The sequence below is a fragment of the Chlorocebus sabaeus genome, chromosome X, assembly GCF_047675955.1.
Source record: "Chlorocebus sabaeus isolate Y175 chromosome X, mChlSab1.0.hap1, whole genome shotgun sequence".
Lineage (NCBI taxonomy): Eukaryota > Metazoa > Chordata > Mammalia > Primates > Cercopithecidae > Chlorocebus > Chlorocebus sabaeus.
The window spans coordinates 112,077,620-112,095,709 of NC_132933.1; the positions used below are offsets into that span (position 1 = coordinate 112,077,620).

The following is an 18,090-nucleotide window of genomic DNA, read 5'->3' on the forward strand; positions in this document are numbered from 1 at the left end:
TATTTTTTGACACTTCACAAAAACAACAGGAGAGTTCTAGTCATAAAATTATAAAATCTATATTTCCCTTGTAAAAGTTCAGGAAAATGAAATTCACGTGGAAATGAACATAATAGAATGAAGGGCAAAAACCATGTGATCATTTCAATGGACACAGAAAAATACAAATTCATAATACAAATTCTCAACAAACTTAGAATAGAAGGGAACTTCTTCAACCTTCAACCTGATGAAGAGTATCCACAAAAACCACCAGTGTTTTGTTTTTACAATATGTAATTTTTTGTATTTAGCATCTCTCTCAACTTTGTAGAGATGAACAGGAAGAAGAACTAGAATTGAAGCGTGGAGAACAAACTTGGGATTCCCAAATGGGCTAGAGGCAGTATACATTAGGATTTTGGCAGCAGCCAAAATGGACTATTTTTTGGCCAGGGAAGTCATTTGTAGGGACCTTAAGGTTGGGGTACAGAATGAGTAGGAATGAGGGTGCCCGAAGATTCATATACACCAGGCCGATAGGATGAGCAGCATTGGGGAATCTGAGTAGCGTGTCTGTATTTCTCAGGCCAGCACTGGTCTTGACTTCGCCCTCTGGTATTGATGGTTGTTGAGTTTCTTGTTTTTGCTGAACATGCTTGCATTTTGCTTTCTTAAGTTTTGCTCTGTGGTTCTCGAACCAGACCTCCAGTACTGTTGGATGTATTTCGATTTTCGAAGCCCACTGAAGGCTGGGGTTTGGGTATAGGTTCTCATTGAAAAAGCTGTTCAAATCTTCCAGTAGTTTCTCAGTGAACATGGTTCATTTCCTGTGTGAATGCAGCTGGTGCTTGCCTTTGGGAAGATCCTCTGAGTCTGACATCTTTTAATGCAGATGTGCTCCTGTGTTCAGATCCAATGATTAGAACTAGTAGAGACTGAATCCAGACTTAAATAGCTTACTCCACAGCCACACCTGATTCCCAACCCCTTCCAACTGTTTCTGCCCTATCTGCTTCCAATGTGATTCCTGGATCCTCCAGAGCCCCCTGGATTTCACTTAATTCTGTCTCATGTCATACCTAATCATAAAAGACTGCATGTTTGCCTCCAAGACTAGGAAGAAGGCAAGACTACCCACTCTTGCCACTTCTATTCAACATTGTACTGGAGGTTCTAGTGCAATCAAGTAAAAAAAAATTAAAAAGCATCTAGGTTGTAAAAAAGTAAAACTGTCTTTATTTGCTAATGACATGATCATCATGTAGAAAATCCTAAGGAATTTATACACACACACACACAACTATTAGAACAAATAAGGTCACCAAAGTCATGGGATACTAAGTCAGTATACAAAAATCAATTGTATTACTATGTACGAGCAATGAAAATTCCAAAAGTGAAATTAAAAAATAACTCAATTTATGATTGTATTAAAAAGAATAAAACACTTAAGAATAATTTTAACAAAATAAGTGTAAGACATGTACAGTGAAAATTTAAAAATACTGATAAGGGAAATTAAAGAAGACCTAAATATATGGAGAGACATCCATCCCATGATCATGGAAAACTCAGTAATATGGCAATTCTCTCAAAATTGATTTGTAGATTAACACAATCTCTATCAAAATTCCAACAGATTTTTTTTTTTTTTTTTTTTTTTTTAGGAAATTGACAAATTGATTGCTGGGAGACAATTCTCCATGAATATTTCACAGCTCCACACAGTCCAGGTCTTCTGAACAAAGAGCTTGTTTGAATGGCAAAGGCCTTGGAAGCTAGAGATTTCGAGCTGTGTCTCCCCAGTAGGCATTTGCTTACATTTCAAGATAATAAACCTAGAGGCCTTCCACTCCCCTTTCCAGTGAAGATCTGTTTACATTCAAGAGAAAAGATGAAGTCATTATCTCTCCCTTCCTAAAGGGGAGGATGGGCAGATGTGCCAGCAAACCTTGTATAAACTTCAGAGCCTCCTAATTTGAGGGGTTTTCTCCTGTGATGAAACCCATTGCTTACACAGGTAAACATCTGGCTCTCATTTGTGTTGCCCTGTGGAGAACTGGGGCATGGGGAAGGAGGCACTAGTGAGATGGTACTCTGGATGCTGCTTTTCCCATGACTTATAAACCATCTGTCCTTGACATAGGGGTCTGATATCTTCTGTCAGCATATATATGTGAAACTGTCACAAACTAATTTGTTAGTTTGCAAGTAGGGTAAAATCTCAGACCCTTCACAGTTTCTGACTTCATACTGATCCTGAAATTAAATGAAATAGATCCAGTATATCCAAAACAATTTTGAAAAAGAAGAACAAAGTTGGAGGACTTTTACCTCTCAATTTCAAAACTTATTACAAAGCTCAGTTATCAATACAGTGTGGTGCTGGCATAAAGACAGACATACAGACCAAAGGTACAGAATTGAGAATCTAGAACTAAACCTTTACATTAATGGTCAATTGACTTTTGACAAAAGTGCAAGGCATTTCAATGGGGAAAGGACAGATAGTCTTTTCAACGAATAGTGCTGAGAAAATTGGATATCTACATGCACACCATACTCAAAAATTGACTCAAAATGGAACAGAGACCTAAATATAAAAGGTTAAGCTAAAAAACTTGTAACAGGAAACAGGAGAGAACAACATGGCAGAATAGGAGGTTCCCTCACTCATATTCCCCCATAACAAGAATTCTGCACCCATCCACAGACAAAAGTGTCTTTGTGGGATCCTTGGGATACAGATAGGAAGTTGTGAAACCCAGTGGAGCCCAAGACCTAGGAGGGTCATTTTGAGAGTGCAGACCCACACCTAGGTGGCAGACCAGCTGACTGCTATCCTGGCTTCATACCTGGAAATAGCCCTGTTCTTCTAAGGGTTTGGCTATGACCCCATTTGGCCTTGAGCCTGCTATCAAAACCATTTGCCAAGGGTCCAGGAGGAATCAGGCACACTAGTGCCTCAACAGACAGGCCTGCCAACATTGGTCTAGGTAGTAAACCCAAAAGCTATCCTGTAACTTGGCCCCAGACCCTCTCAATAATGGTCCCAGATTAGTACTACTTGCACAAGGACCCAGAGGGAAATTTGCCCATATGTGCCACTGGGACAGGCTTGCTGGCCTCCATCCCACAGTAGATCCTGAAGGGGCCCTGTCTCAGTTCCAGCTCCTCTCTGCCACAGCCCAGGAGTATTCCCACCCACGCAGAGAACTGCTGGGAGACTAGTCTGTCTGAGCCACTGTGACAGGCTTGCCAGCTTCCTTCCTACAGCAGATCCTGAAGGGGCCCGGAAGCTTGACTCCAGCCCAGTCTGGGAACAAACCCAAAAGCACAGAGAACTGCTGTGAGACATGCCTGTCTATGTCACCAGGACAGGCTTGCCAGCCTACATTCCATAGCAGACCCTGAAGAGGCTCTGTCTCAGCTTCAGTCCAGAGCTATTCCCCCTATGCAGGAAACTACTGGGAGATGCACTGGGACAGACTTGCCAACCTCTGTCTCCTAGTAGTTCTTAAAGGAGCCCTGAATCTCAGTTCCAGCCCCTCTCAGTTGCAGTCCTGGAGCAATCCTTCTCACATAGGGAACTGTTGGGAGTCTTGCCTGATGGTGCCACCCAGGTTGGGCTTGCCAATATCAGTCACACAGCAGTTTCTGAAATAGCACTGAAGCTCAGTTTCAGCCCCTCCCAGCTGTGGTCTGAGAGCAGTTCTGCCCAGCTGGGATCCCGCCAGGAGACATGCCCTTCTGAGTCCCTGGATCTTGGTCCTGGAGGGAGGCATATCTGGCAGTGTCCCTGAAGGCTGACTCCTTGACCTCGGTCTCATTGTGGATCTTGAAACAGCCCTATTAATAGACTCCAACCCTTCTCAATTGCAGCCTGATAGCAGGCCTGCTCACTCAGAAGCCCACCGGGAGACACACCCACCCCGACCCTGGAGACAGGACTGAAGATCTCAGTCTTAGCTGCAGACCCTGAAACAATCCTGTGTCTCTGTTCTAGCCCCTCTCAGCCATGGACCAGAGCAATATGGCCAGCCTAGGGGCTCATCCAGTGATCCAGCAGCAACTCTCTCAGAATCATGGAGGAAGCCATACCCATCAGTACACCTGTTAATGGGCCTGCCATCTGTGAATCCTGAAGTGGATCCTCATCCTAGCACCAGCCCCACAGACCAAGATCCTGGAAATACTCCAGTCCACTAGCGGACCATATAGGACCCATGCTCACTAACTTTGGTCTCCACTGCAGACCCGGCACCGGCAACATGATCTAGATTCAACCCTACTCAACTGGGATCCTGGAGGCAATCTCATCAATCCAGATACCTGATATGGTTTGGATTTGTACCCCCACCAAATCTCATGTCAAATTGTAATCCCCAGTGTTGGAGGTGGGGCCTGGTGGGAGGTGGTTGGATTACGGGTGTGGATTTCTCATGAATGGTTTAGCATATCCCACTTTGTACCGTCCTCATGGTCATGATAGAGTTCTCCTGAGATCTGGTTGTTGAAAGTGTACAGCACCTCCCCCCTCTCTCTATTGCTCCTTGCTCCCACCATGTGAGACACCTCATAACCCCTTTGCCTTCTGCCGTGATTGGAAGCTTCCTGAGGCCTCCCCAGAAGCAGAAGCCACTATGCTTCCTATACAGCCTGCAGAACTGTGAGCCAACTACACCTCTTTTCTTTATAAATTACCCAGTCTCAGATATTTCTTTATAGCAATGTGAGAATGGACTAATACAATACCTAACAGGAGAACACTTTAACTTGCCAAAATTTATCTGTAAAGACTGAAAGAGGGGTTTGTTCCTTCAAATGCAAGCCTACACATACATCACCAAAGGAAGTTATAACAACAAATGCCTACATCAAAAAAAAAATAATTAAAAAAGAAATCTCAAACAAACAGCCTAACCTTATGCCTCAAGGAACTAGAAAAAGAAGAACAAACTAAGCCCAAAATCAGTAGAAGGAAAGAAAGAATAAAGATCAGAGCAGAAATACATGAAATAGGGGCTAAAAAGATGATAGAAAACATCAACAAAACTAAAAGTTGGTTCTTTGAAAACGTAAACAAAATTGACAAACCTTTAGCCAGAACAACTAAGCAAAAAAGAGAGAAGACTCAAATAAAGACAATCAGAAATAAGAGAGGAGATACTACTGATGTCACAGAAATACAAACGACCATAAGAGACTGCTGTGGGCAATTGTATGCCAAAAATTTGGTTAACCTAGAAGAAATGGATAAATTCCTAGAAACATAAAACCTAACAAGACTGAATCAAGAAGAAACAGAAAATATGAACAAACCAATAATGAGCAATGAGACTGACTCAATAATAAGACATCTCCCATCAAAGAAAAGCCCAGGACCAGATGGCCTTACAGTGGAATTCTACCAAATATTTAAATAACTAATACAAATCCTCCTCACACTTTTTCCCAGAAAAATGAAGAAGAGGAAATACTTCTAAACTGATTCTATGAGGCCAGCATTACCCTGATGCCAAAGCCAGGCAACAGCACCACCAAAAAAGAAAATTCCAGGCCAATATCCCTGATAAACATAGACGCAAAAATCCTAAACAAAATACTAGCAAACCAAATTCAATAGCATATTAAAAGGATAATTCACCGTGATCAAATGAGATTTATCCCTGGGATTCAAGGATGGTTCAACATTTGCAAATCAATGAATGTGATAAACCATAACAGAATGAAGGACAAAAACTATACAATCATCTCAATAGATGCAGAAAGAAAAAACATTTGAGAAAACTCAACATCCTTTCATAATAAAAACTCTCAACAAATTAGGCATAGAAGGAACATACCTAAACACAATAAAGGCTATATATGAAAAGCCCACAACTAACATACTCAACAGTGAAAAGTTGAAAGTTTTTCCTCTAAGATCAGGAACAAGACAAGGATGTCCACTCTCACCACTTCTATTCAATATAGTACTGGAAATCCTAGCTTGAGCGATGAGGCAACAGAAAGAACTAAAAGACAGCCACATTGGAAAAGAAGAAGTTAAATTGCCCCTGTTTGCAGACAACATAATCTTACATATAGAAAACCCAAAAAACTCTTGCCAAAACTGTTAGAACTAATAAATGAATTCAGTAAAGTTGCAGTATACAAAATCAACATGCAAAAATCAGTAGCCTTTCCTAACACTAAACATGAACTATATGAAAAAGAAATTAAGAAAACAGTCCTATCCACAATAGCATCAAAAAATTGAATATTTAGGAATAAATTTAACCAAGGAGGTGAAAGGTCTGTGCACTAAAGACTATAAAACATTGATGAAAGAAATAGAAAAGATACAAATAAATGAAAAAGTATCCCATGTTCATGTATTGGAAGAATTAATATTGTTAAAAAATTTCCATACTTCCCAAAGCAATCTACAGGTTCAATGAAATCTCTATCAAAATTCCAATGTCATTTTTCACAGAACTAGAAAAAATCCTAAAATTTGTATGGAACCACAAAAGACCCTGCATAGCCAAAGCAATCTTGAGCAAAAAAACTGGAGCCCAAAGCTCAGAAACAAAAGCTGAAGACATCGTACTACCTGGCTTCAAAATCTATTACAAAGCTGTAGTAATCAAAACAGCATGGTACTGGCATTAAAAAAGATGCATTGACCAACAGAACAGAATAGAGCCCAAAAATAACCCCAAGCACTTACAATCAATTGATTTTTGACAAAGGTGCCAAGAACACACAATGAGAAAGGACAATCTCTTCAATAAAGGGTGCTGGGAAAACTGGACATCCACATGCAAAATGAACTTGGACTCTTATACCATGTACAAAAATCAACTCAAAATGGATTAAAGACTTAAACATAAAGCTTGAAACTGTAAAACTACTGAAAGAAAACATGGGGGAAAATGCTCCACAACATGGGGGAAATGCTCCACAATAGCCCCAAAAGCAAAGGCAACAAAAGCAAAAATAAACAAATGGGATTGCATCAAATTAAAAAGTTTCTGCACAGCAAAGGAAACCATTAATAGAATGAAGAGACAACTCAAGGATTGGGAGAAAATATTTGCAAACCATACATCTGACAAGAAACTAATATCCAAAATAATGAACTCAAACAACTCAATAGCAAGAGAAAAAAAAAAAAACTAGTTAAAAAACGGACCAATGACTTGACATTTCTCAAAAATAGATATACAAATGTTCAACAGATATATGAAAAATACTTACCATCCCTAATCCTCAGGGAAATGTTAATTAAAAGCACAATGGAAATATCATGTTACACCCAAACGTGAGGTGATATGATAGAATATAATGAAATCTATAATAGAATAGAATAGGTGATAATAGAATTACTATCAGAAAAACAAAAGATAACAAGTGTTAACAAGGGTGTAGAGAAAAGGGAATGCTTATACACTGTTGGTGGAAATATAAATTAATATAGCAATTATGAAAAATATTATGAATTTCCTCAAAAAGCCCCACAATAAATAGAACTACCATATGATCCAGCAATCCCACTACTGGAATTAAAAGGAATCCAAAGGAATTAAAATCAATATGTCAAAGTGATATCTGTACTCCCATGTTCATTGCAGCATTATTCACAGAGGGTAAGATTTGAAAGCAAGGTAAGTGTCCATCAATGGATGAATGGATTTTTTAAAATGTGGTCTATATACACAATGGAATACTATGCAGCCTTTAAAAAGAATAAAATTCTGTCACATGTGACAACATGGATGAACATGGAGGACATTATGTTAAGTGAAATAAGCCAGGCACAGAAAGACAAATATACCATCTCACTTACATGTGAAATTTTAAAAAGTCAAATTCATACAAGTAGAGAGTACAATGGCAATTCCCAGAGGAGTAGAGGGGTAGACATGGAAAGGGGAGATGTTTAAGTATTTGAAGTGGTGAATTTGTTAATTTGCTTGATTTAATCTTTCCACAATGTAAACATGTATCAAACATCAAGGTCAGGCAAGGCAGCTCATGCCTGTAATCTCAATACTACGAGAAGTTGAAGCAAGAGGATCACTTGAGGCCAGGAGTTCGAGACTAGCCTGGTCAACATAGGGAGACCCTTGTTTCTACCATTTAAAAAAAAAAATTAGCCAGGTGTATTGATGCATGCCTGCAGTCCCAACTACTCAGAAGGCTGAGGAGGGAGGATCACTTGAACCCAGGAGTTCGAGGTTGCAGTGAGCTATGATCACACCACTGCACTCCAGTCTAGGTGACCCAGCAAGACCCTGTCTCAAAAGAAAAATAAAAAAATAAAAAAGAACAATTCTGTTTACCACAGTCTGCCCTCTGGCCCCCAATGATTCCTGATTCATGTGTCTCCTAAATGCAAAATACATTCACCTTCTCCTAAATTTCCCAAGGGTGTCAATCCCATTACAGCTTAAACTCAAAGTTCAAACTCTCATCTAAATCTCATCAATTCAAAAATCCAACATCTCATCATCAAATCACTTAGATTAGGTATGGGTGAGACGCCTGGCACAATTTCTCTCCATCTGTGGACCTACGAAACTGTAGAAACAAGTTTTCTATCGCCAACACATGATGATGGAACAGGCATAGGATAAGAGTTACAGACATTCCAGTTCAAAAGGGAGAAAAATGGAAGGTAAAAAAGATCGCCAGTCCAAAGTAGTTTTAAAAGCTGGGAAACTCCCTTGGGTTTCAAGACTTGGAAATATTCCCACGTGCCTTTCAGTTCTGCCCTCTGGCTCTCGCCTGTGCCCCCTGGGCTTTCAGTTCCTCTCTCTGAGCCATCCTTTTTTCATGAAAGGTAGAATGTGTTTACAGCTGAGTAGTTTTGTCAATCTCCTTTCTGCCAGAGGAATTCTGGGAGTTTGACAGCTTCCTTTCACTTCAAACTCTGTCACTTTCAGTCCAAGCTGGCAGTATTTCTGCTGATATAAATTTCTCAAGAACCTTGTCTGCTTTGAGTGGATGTCATGGGAATTCACTACATTGAACAGAAGCCATGTCCACAAATCTGGTAGAGATCATTCCTTCTCCAGCTTTGGCTGCTGCTGAGATGGCTCAGGGACACCCTTAAGCTTCTTAGAAGCCACTGATTTGAATGAGATCTGTGAGGCACAGCATAAACCTCTTGTGATCAAATACTCTAACCTTTTGTCTCTTAATTTTAGTGTCTTCGTCAATCTTGATATGCTGAGAATTACCCAATTCCTTTGTGTTTACCAGTCCTTTCCTCAGTTTGTCTCTCTCTTCTTGGGTTTTACTAAAATCAGCAAGAAGAAACCAGATGGCACCTTTAACACTTTACTTGACCAATCCAGCGAGACCCCATCTCTATAAAAATAAAAATAAATTAGCCAGGTGTTGTGGCACATGCCTGTAGTCCCGGTTACTTGAGAGGCTGAGGCAGGAGGATCATTTTAGCCCAAGAGTTTGAGGCTGCAGTGAGCCATAATTGTACCACTGCACTCCTTCCTGGGCAACAGGGGAGACCCTGTCTCTAAAACAAAACAAAACAAAACAAGAAAAACAAGCAAAAACAATAACCCACTTTACTTGGAAATCTTTTCAGCTAAATATGCGAGTTAATTGCTTTCAAATTCTACCTTCCAAATAACTACAGGACACAAGTTTCAGTTTTGCTAAGCTTGCTGCCAATATATAACAAGGATCTCACTTCCTCCAGATTCTAATAACATGAGCCTCACTTCCTTCTGGGCCTCACCAGCAGCCTTCCCACAGTCCATATTTCTACTAACATTCTGTTCAAGGCAACTTAGGCTGTTGTCATGCTCCACAAAATCCTCTTCAAACTTGGTTCCAAAGACACTTTCACATTTTTAAATATTTCTTATAGCAGCACCACACTTTCAGGTACTAAAATCCATATTCGTTTTCTATTGTTGCATAACGAACTACCATAAACTTACCATATCCTGACCTATATTCTATATTTTGGCATTTATCTTATCTGGCTTTCTCTTTCTAAGGGTTATTTTGTCTGTGCCTTATCCAAGTCCTCTATGCCCCGCTATATTTTTTCATGGCATTTCTTTATGCCTCTTCTCTGCACTCTGCACCCACAGGCTTGCAGCAGAAGACAGATAGCAGGAGCTCTATTAGAATTTGGTTTATTTCTTTACTTACAAGTAATTTGAACATCAGAATATTCTCTTTTAAAAAATACTGATGAAGGCATAAGTCACTGTATTAGACCATTTTCATGATGCTGATAAAGACATACCTGAGACTTGGTAATTTATAAAGAAAAAGAGGTTTAATGGACTCAACAGTTCCACGTGGCTGGGGAGGCCTCACAATCATGGTGGAAGGTGAAAGGCACATCTTACATGGCAGCAGATGAGAGAGAACTTGTGCAGGGAAACTCCGCCTTATAAAACCATCAGATCTCGTGAGATTTATTCACTATCATGAGAACAGCACAAGAAAGACCCACCCCCATGATTCAATTACCTCCCACCAGGTCCCTCCCACAACACATGGGAATTGTGGGAGCTACAATTCAAGATGAGATTTGGGTGTGGACACAGCCAAACTATATCAGTCATATGTTGCTTTATTTTATGAGGTTTATTTGTGGAGAGAGGGGTGAGTAGGGAGATTCAGAATGAGGCAGTATTGCCACTGTCCTCCAAACCCAGAAGGCCAGTTTTTCACAATGGTATAGATTATCTATTCTGAAACGACTTTCTATGTATTCTAGGATTGAGCAAATAAATATATTGAGCCAGATTGTTCACTGTCAGAAAAGGAAGTTACAAATATGGAAAGGGGGAAAACTAGAATGAACCTGTGGTGTTGGATTGAAATATGAGGTATCAGTATGAACTCATGGCATATATATATATATATATATATATAGAGAGAGAGAGAGAGAGAGAGAGAGAGAGACAGATGTGGAAACAAATATGTGTGTAAATGTACACGTGTGTACACATGCACATGCATGCACACACACATATTTGCAAGAAGGAAAGAGTTAGAGGAACTGACCTGCAATTTATTTGGTCTCTTTATAAGGGGGATATCCCTAGTGCAAAGAAAATAATCCATAGTTATAGTGATTACTGACATATTGGTATTTATTTTTTTCTTAATTTATGCTTTCTATTTCCCATTCTTTTGTTTTATTTTTTCCTCCTCATTTTATGCCAACTATGGATTCACCATGCTTCATTTTTTCCCTTTGTCCTCTTCTGGCTTGGAAGTCATATAATCCATTTGTACTTTTGTAGTTGTTTCTCTTAAATTTGGCATACTTGGTTTGAAATCTAAAGTTAATCTATATTGGCCAGGCTCGGTGGCTCACATCTGTAATCCCAGCACTTTGGGAGGCCGGGGCCAGAGGATTGCTTGAGCCCCGGAATTTGAGAGACCAGCCTGGGCAACATAGTGAGACCCTCGTCGCTGCAAAAAATACAAAAAAATTAGTGGCATGTGCTGGTGCGTGCTTGTAGTCCCAGCTACTTGAAAGGCTGAGGCAGGAGGATCATTTGAGCCCAGGAGGCTGAGACTGCAGTGAGCCGTGATAGTGCCACTAGATTCCAGCCTGGGTGACACAGTGAGAACTTGACTCCAAAAAAAAAAAAAACCAAAAAAAAAAAAAAAAAAGTTAATCTATATCTTTACTGTCCCCCTGACTAAGGCATGGACCTTGAAATACTCTACCTCCAATTTCTCCTTCCAATTTTTCATGTTATTGCTAATATTTTAATTCCATCTTGTTTTTAATATACTCAATTTAATCATTATTGCCATTTTTCTTGCTTTTTTTCCATTTTCTTAGTTTTTTTTTAATAGTCAATGTCTATTTAGATTTATCTGCATATTTACTAACTTCTTTCCCACAGGTTTACCAATTTATTTGCTCACTATTGCTTCTTGCATTGTACACTATCCTTCAGGATTCAAAACCGTTCTTTCTAAAGTGAATCCTTTAGAGGTTCTCAGGGTGACAGTCCGTGAATGATAAGCTCCTTTAATCTTTGTCTGAAAATGTCTTTATTTTGCTCTTCTTTGAATACAAAATGTAGTCCCATGGTGTGGCCGCTATGAAAATATGCCACTCAGATCTCTTGCTACAGGAGGCATAATTGACAGATGGCCTCAGCTGCTGCACTACAAATCTACCGCCCGTTAGCATGGAGACCACACTTCACACAGGCTGCTTTCAGTCAATGATCCCGCATGGCAGGGATAATAAGGTAGACCCATTCCTGTAAGACATGTGACTCCTCTGACAGGCTACTTTGGCTTCAGGATGCCTCATCAACCTGGCGGAACCTTTCTTAGAATCTCGCTGCAGTCTTAGACTCTGCCTATCCAACGCTTCTTTCATTGGTGTCAGACCTGCAGAGTGGCCTGAAGGCTCTTCCCACCTCCTGGGGATCCCTCCCTCCCCTTTTACCCTCAGAGGATTTCTCCAATCAATCCTTGCATATCCAATCCCATGTTGGCTTCTGCTTCTCAGAGGACTCAGACATGGTTTGTGAATTAAACCAATATAAAATGTATACAGTAATACAAGTCTCATTCCCACCCTTGCCCAAATCTACTATTTCCCTCACCACAACCACATTCAAACAGATGTACTACTTGTGTATCCTCTGAATTTGTTATGGGAATATAATAACATATGAATACATATTATTATTTTCCTTTTTCTTACGCCAAAGATAGCATTCTATAAACACTGCTCTGAATCTTATACATGTTATCTTCTAGGTCTTTTTAACTTGTTTAATATTTTCAGTCTTTGGGTAACTCTGTGTCACAGCATTCTGAAAAATTTCCTTAAATCTATTGTAGAGTTTATTTCTTCTCTTTTTAGCTGTCTAATCTGCTTTCTAACTTATTCACTAAATTGCTTTTCAGAAGCAACTCTGAATTTTCTAATCTTTACATTTCAATGGTTATTTTTCCCTAGCCTGTCTTTTCTTTTTTTCATAATGTCTTGCTCTTTTCTTAGCATTTCAATTCTTCTTTTAGGTTTCTAATTGTCTAAAATATACTGATTTTATATTTTCTTTCAAATTTTAGCCTATTATCTCTGGTTTGGAGGGCTCTAATCACTTTCCTCTTATTTTTTTTTTAATGTAGACCTAAATGTTTTCACATTTTATTTATGCCTTTTGATAACATCTAGAGGAGGTAATTTTGGCATGTTTCATAAATATTAAAGTAAAACTAAAATTATAATCCATATTTTCTTCAGGAGCATTGTTTTCTCTCTAAGCTTTACTTTTATCTTAGAATTTGAAGTTTCCTTCCTTTTTGGCTCAATTCTATCTTCTTCAAAAATCATTAGAAATAATGGGCTAATTTTTTTGGAAGTAAAAGTGAATTCTGTACAAATGTTTCCACTGGTTTACAGGTGAGGTAGTCCACCATAGGTCTCAAAGATCTTTGCACAGTCTTGCTAAGTGTGCCACACTAAGGCCTAACCATCCCCTGATACTGAACTGTGCAGCTGACTTTATCTGTGTATTATTCCAGTCTAATGAATGGCTGGACAGATTTCTGTAACACTTTTTCACTCTGAGCTAGGTTGTACTTTCTTAGTCCTTTCTTTTGGCCAAGGGCTATTAAATTTGGACCATAGGACATTATTTTGTGAAATCCAGATGTGCACCACTGTCTGAGTTCCATTGATAGGAAGTCTATTTGGATAGTTGGATTAAAATCAATCCTTCATGTTTATTTCACTGTAAGATGAACTTTTGAGTCAATTTATGTGACAATGACTGAATAATAGTATTTAAGACTCTGAAGATCACACATATGAACACTGTAACCCAGACAAATACTAACAGAATATTTTATAATCAGACTTTATAGTATACTTTTAGGAAACAAGTGTGTCCAAAATTAAACTAAGACTATAGATCCTATGCCCCAATCTGAAGGGTCTACAGAACTAGCTATCAGAAGAGGGCCACTGTTCTCCAGCCCCCAGGATGGCAGATCCACCAAAAGCTTGCACCATGAACCTGGAAAAGCCTCGATACTCAATTTCAGCCTGCGCAGGAGCTGCCGCCCAAGGCTGTGGGAGCCCACTTCTTGCATCAGCATCCTCCAGATGTAAGACATGGAGTCAAAGGAGATCATTTTGGAGTTTTAAGATTTAATGACTGCCCCACCGGGTTTCGGATTTGCATGGGGCCCGTGGCCCCCTTTGTTTTGGTCAATTTCTCCCATTTGGAATGGGAACATTTACTCAATGCTTGTACCCCCACTGTATCTTGGAAGTAACTAATTTCTTTTTTATTTTACAGGTTCATAGGCAGAAAGGATTTGCCCTGTCTCAAATGAGACTTGGACTTTTGTGTCAATGCTGAAATGAGTGAAGACTTTGGGGGACTATTGGGAAGGCATGATTGGTTTTGAAATGTGAAAAGGACATGACATTTGGGAGGGGCTGGGGACAGAATAATACAGTTTGGCTCTGTGTCCCCACTCAAATCTCATCTCGAATTGTAATCCCCATAATCCCCACATGTCCAAGGAGGAACCCAGTTGGGGGTGATTGCATCATAGGAACAGTTTCCTCCATGCTGTTCTCGTGATAGTGAGTGAGTTTTCACAAGATCTGTTGGTTATGAGGGGCTCTTCCCCCTTCGTTCCTCACTGGATGTAACTATAGTAACAAAGGCTATTATTTAAACTTACTTGTCTCTATATTTTTAAGTGAAATAAATATTAAATTTTTTCTTTCTCATAGACATGTGTTACGATTTACCTACACTAGATATTCCTAGAATATGCACATGATTGAATGAGTTTTCTGATCAATTATATTTAAAATTTCCCGTTGCCTAGGGAAGGCCAGGATGGAAGGGGTAGGAGGAATGGGAGACTGGTGCTATGTATCTGTGACAGAATCCTGACAATCTTCAGCCACCCCTAGTCTTTTTTTCTGCTAGCCCTTAGTGCCTGGTAAGCCTGACTGGTTTCATCCTAAGGTTAGGCAACAGGAAGAAGGTGACTGCAACCTTTTGCTTCTGCTATGACTCGGTTTCAGTTGTTGGACATAGAAGAGTACAGGCCATGAGGATAATAGTTGGTGAAATTCATGGGCCCTAGAGTATCCCTACAGTGGCCTACTTGGGCAATGTTAGAGGATGTCATGGGCTGTTGCAAGTGCTACCCATTGTGCCCAGTTCCCATGAGCCTTCATCCATCTGGGTAGAGGTGGTGGATGGCTGGGGGAAAGGAGAAATAGTGGCTACTGATTTAAAACAAATGGACTATATGGAAAGAGCAATAAACCTGGGACCTGGGGAAGCAATACCTTAGTCCCCAGGAGGTGTGGGGAGGGGGAAAACATTTAATGCTTTCTTTGTCCCCTAGATGTAGCACTGCAGCATGGCAAAACAATCACTTGGTCCACCCGAGTCAGGCGGCAGCTGCAATTGGCAACACAACGCTGCTGCTGGGTTTACCATCCCCATCCTCATGCTATAAAAACAGAACACTCATGTAGGTATGGCAGGATCTGAACTATTTCACTGCACATGACACTCTCACAATAGCAGCACTGTTTAGCCATACCTGACACCCTCACAATAACATGACTATTTGGCTGTGTCTGACACCTCAGCTCCTTCCTCATATGTGCACCAAGGCAACTTTGATTCAATCTGACGGTAAGAATTAAGGCATGGAGCCCTCAGCCCTGGGTTCCATTAGCTATGGCACAACTCACTGTGCATATAGTCTCCATGCTCATCACAACATTCTGTGAGACTTGGAGGCATTGGAACCAGAGCTACCATGCTCATGCCCCTGCTGTTTGCCATGGTGTCTTACTCTGATTTCATTGTTTATTTTGAGCAGCTATGGATGGCAGGTTTACTCCCTGCCCTTGCCCCTTCCAGAGGTGGGGGGCTCTTCTCCAACAAACAGAACAAGGCAAGACAAGATTTTTATCTCTTAATGAAGAATATAATAATTCTAAATGGACTCCTTCCCTCCTTCTCCTTTCTATTTCTGCCCTTCTTTTTCTTTTTCTTTTGTTCACCCATTATAAATCATTTATTCAAAAGATACTGAATTTTAGCATAGTTAGAAAATTTTAAGATTATAAAATCGTATAAGTTTTTTTTAAGAGTTCCTCAGAAACATTCTTTTCAAGGCCTGAAACCAAAACTGTTAAAATATTTGACACTTTTATCTCTTTTATAGGCAATTATAATTGAAGTTTCCATGTCGTTTTCTTTTTTATGTTAGACACTCTGTATATTAGAATTTTTAAAATCTAAAAACAAATACATATATATTAAAGGCTACTCATTAGGAAAGAGAAAAGATCTGAGCCTTTAGTTGACTATCCATTTCCAGTCTTTTTTTTTTTTTTGAACTTTTTATCATGTATATTCTGAAACACAGAAAACAAGACTATAATGAACGCCCATGTATTCATCATCAGCTTTAACAACTGTTAACATTCTGCTAATCTTATTTCATCTAACTCCCCAACATTTTTTTCTGAAGTTTTTTTTTTTTTTTTGAGACGGAGTCTGCACTGTTGCCCAGGCTGGAGTGCAGTGGCGCAATCTCGGCTCACTGCAAGCTCCGCCTCCTGGGTTCACACCATTGTCCTGCCTCAGCCTCCTGCATAGCTGGAACTACAGGCACCCGCCACCATGCCCGGCTATTTTTTTTGTATGTTTAGTAGATATGGGGTTTCATCGTGTTAGCCAGGATGGTCTCGATCTCCCGACCTTGTGATCCGCCCGCATTGGCCTCCCAAAGTGCTGGGATTACAGGTGTGAGCCACCGCGTCTGGCTTTCTGAAGCATTTAAAAAAAAATTCCTGAGGCCAGGCATGGAGGCTCACATGTGTAATTCTAACACTTTGGGAGGCCAAGGCAGAAGGATCCCTTAAGGCCAGTTCGAGGCCAGGTGTTTGAGATCAGCTGGGGCAATATAGCAAGACCTCTTTTTTACAAAAAAAATTAAAAATCAGCTGGGTGCAGTAATGTGTGCCTGTAGTCTCCGCTGAGGCAGGAAGATCCCTTGAGCCCAGAAGATAGAGGTTACAGTGAGCTGTGATTGTGTCACTGCACTCCAGCCTGGGCAATAGAGTGAGACCCTGTCCCCCTTCTTCCCCCCAAAAAATCCTGACACTTTATTTCACATAAATATATGTAAGTCAACGTTTGGTTGGTTGGTTGTTTTTTTTTTTTTTTTTTTTTTTAGAAAGAGTCTTGCTCTTGTCGCCCAGGCTGGGGTGCAATGGCACAATCTCGGCTCACTACAACCTCTGCCTCCTGGGTTCAATCAATTCTCCTGCCTCAGCCTCCCAAGTAGCTGGGATTACAGGTGCCCACCATCACATCTGGCTAATTTTGTATTTTTTTTTTTTTTTTTTTTTTAGTAGAGACGAGGTTTCTCCCTGTTGGCCAGGCTGGTCTCGAACTCCTGACCTCCTGATCTGCCCGCCTTGGCCTCCCAAAGTGCTGGGATTACAGGTGTGAGCCCATGACCAGCCTGTAAGTCAATCTTAATCCTACAGAAGTAAATGTAATACAAATAGAACTATAGCATATAAATGAAGAAATATTAGGTTGGTGCAAAAATATATTCATCCCATTTGTTCATTAAAGCCAGGTAGCTAGGCACTGTGGTAGGTGGGGAGATCAGAAAGATAGCCACATGAGGACAGGAGAAGAAAGTTCATAGGTTATTAGGTGAATAAGCAAATACAAGACTTATTGATCCTAAATGATGATGATCACTTACTGTTTGATCATCAAAGGATGAAGATCACTTACTGTTTTAAGCCCTCTGCAAATGTCAATTCATTCATTCTTCACAATCATCCTTTGAGGTAAGCAGTATTATTACAGATGAAGAAACTGAGATCATGCAAAGTAAAGTAACTTACTTGCTGGAGAGCGTTCAGATAGTGTGTGGTAGAGCTAGGATTTGAATCTAAGCAATCTGATTTCAGAGGCTGTGATCTAAAGGGAAATAAAAGAGGAGACTACTTTAATATTGTGGTAAAAACAACGCTATCTGTTCATCATACTATTTCATTTCTTCCCTAAGCACACAAGA

General features: G+C 40.0%; 1 protein-coding gene across 1 annotated transcript; it reads right to left on the reverse strand.

Annotated features, from left to right (window-relative positions):
* Nucleotides 1–258: 258 nt before the first annotated feature.
* Nucleotides 259–887, reverse strand: LOC103231817 (divergent paired-related homeobox-like). The gene has a single exon (XM_037992899.2). It carries the CDS (start codon nt 797–799, stop codon nt 377–379), a length of 423 nt encoding a protein of 140 aa, XP_037848827.1. The 5' UTR covers nt 800–887; the 3' UTR covers nt 259–376.
* Nucleotides 888–18,090: the final 17,203 nt, after the last annotated feature.

Coding starts and splice junctions, on each gene's coding strand:
- LOC103231817 (XM_037992899.2), bottom strand. CDS start 799: ATGTTCACTGAGAAACTACTGGAAGATTTGAACAGCTTTTTCAATGAG.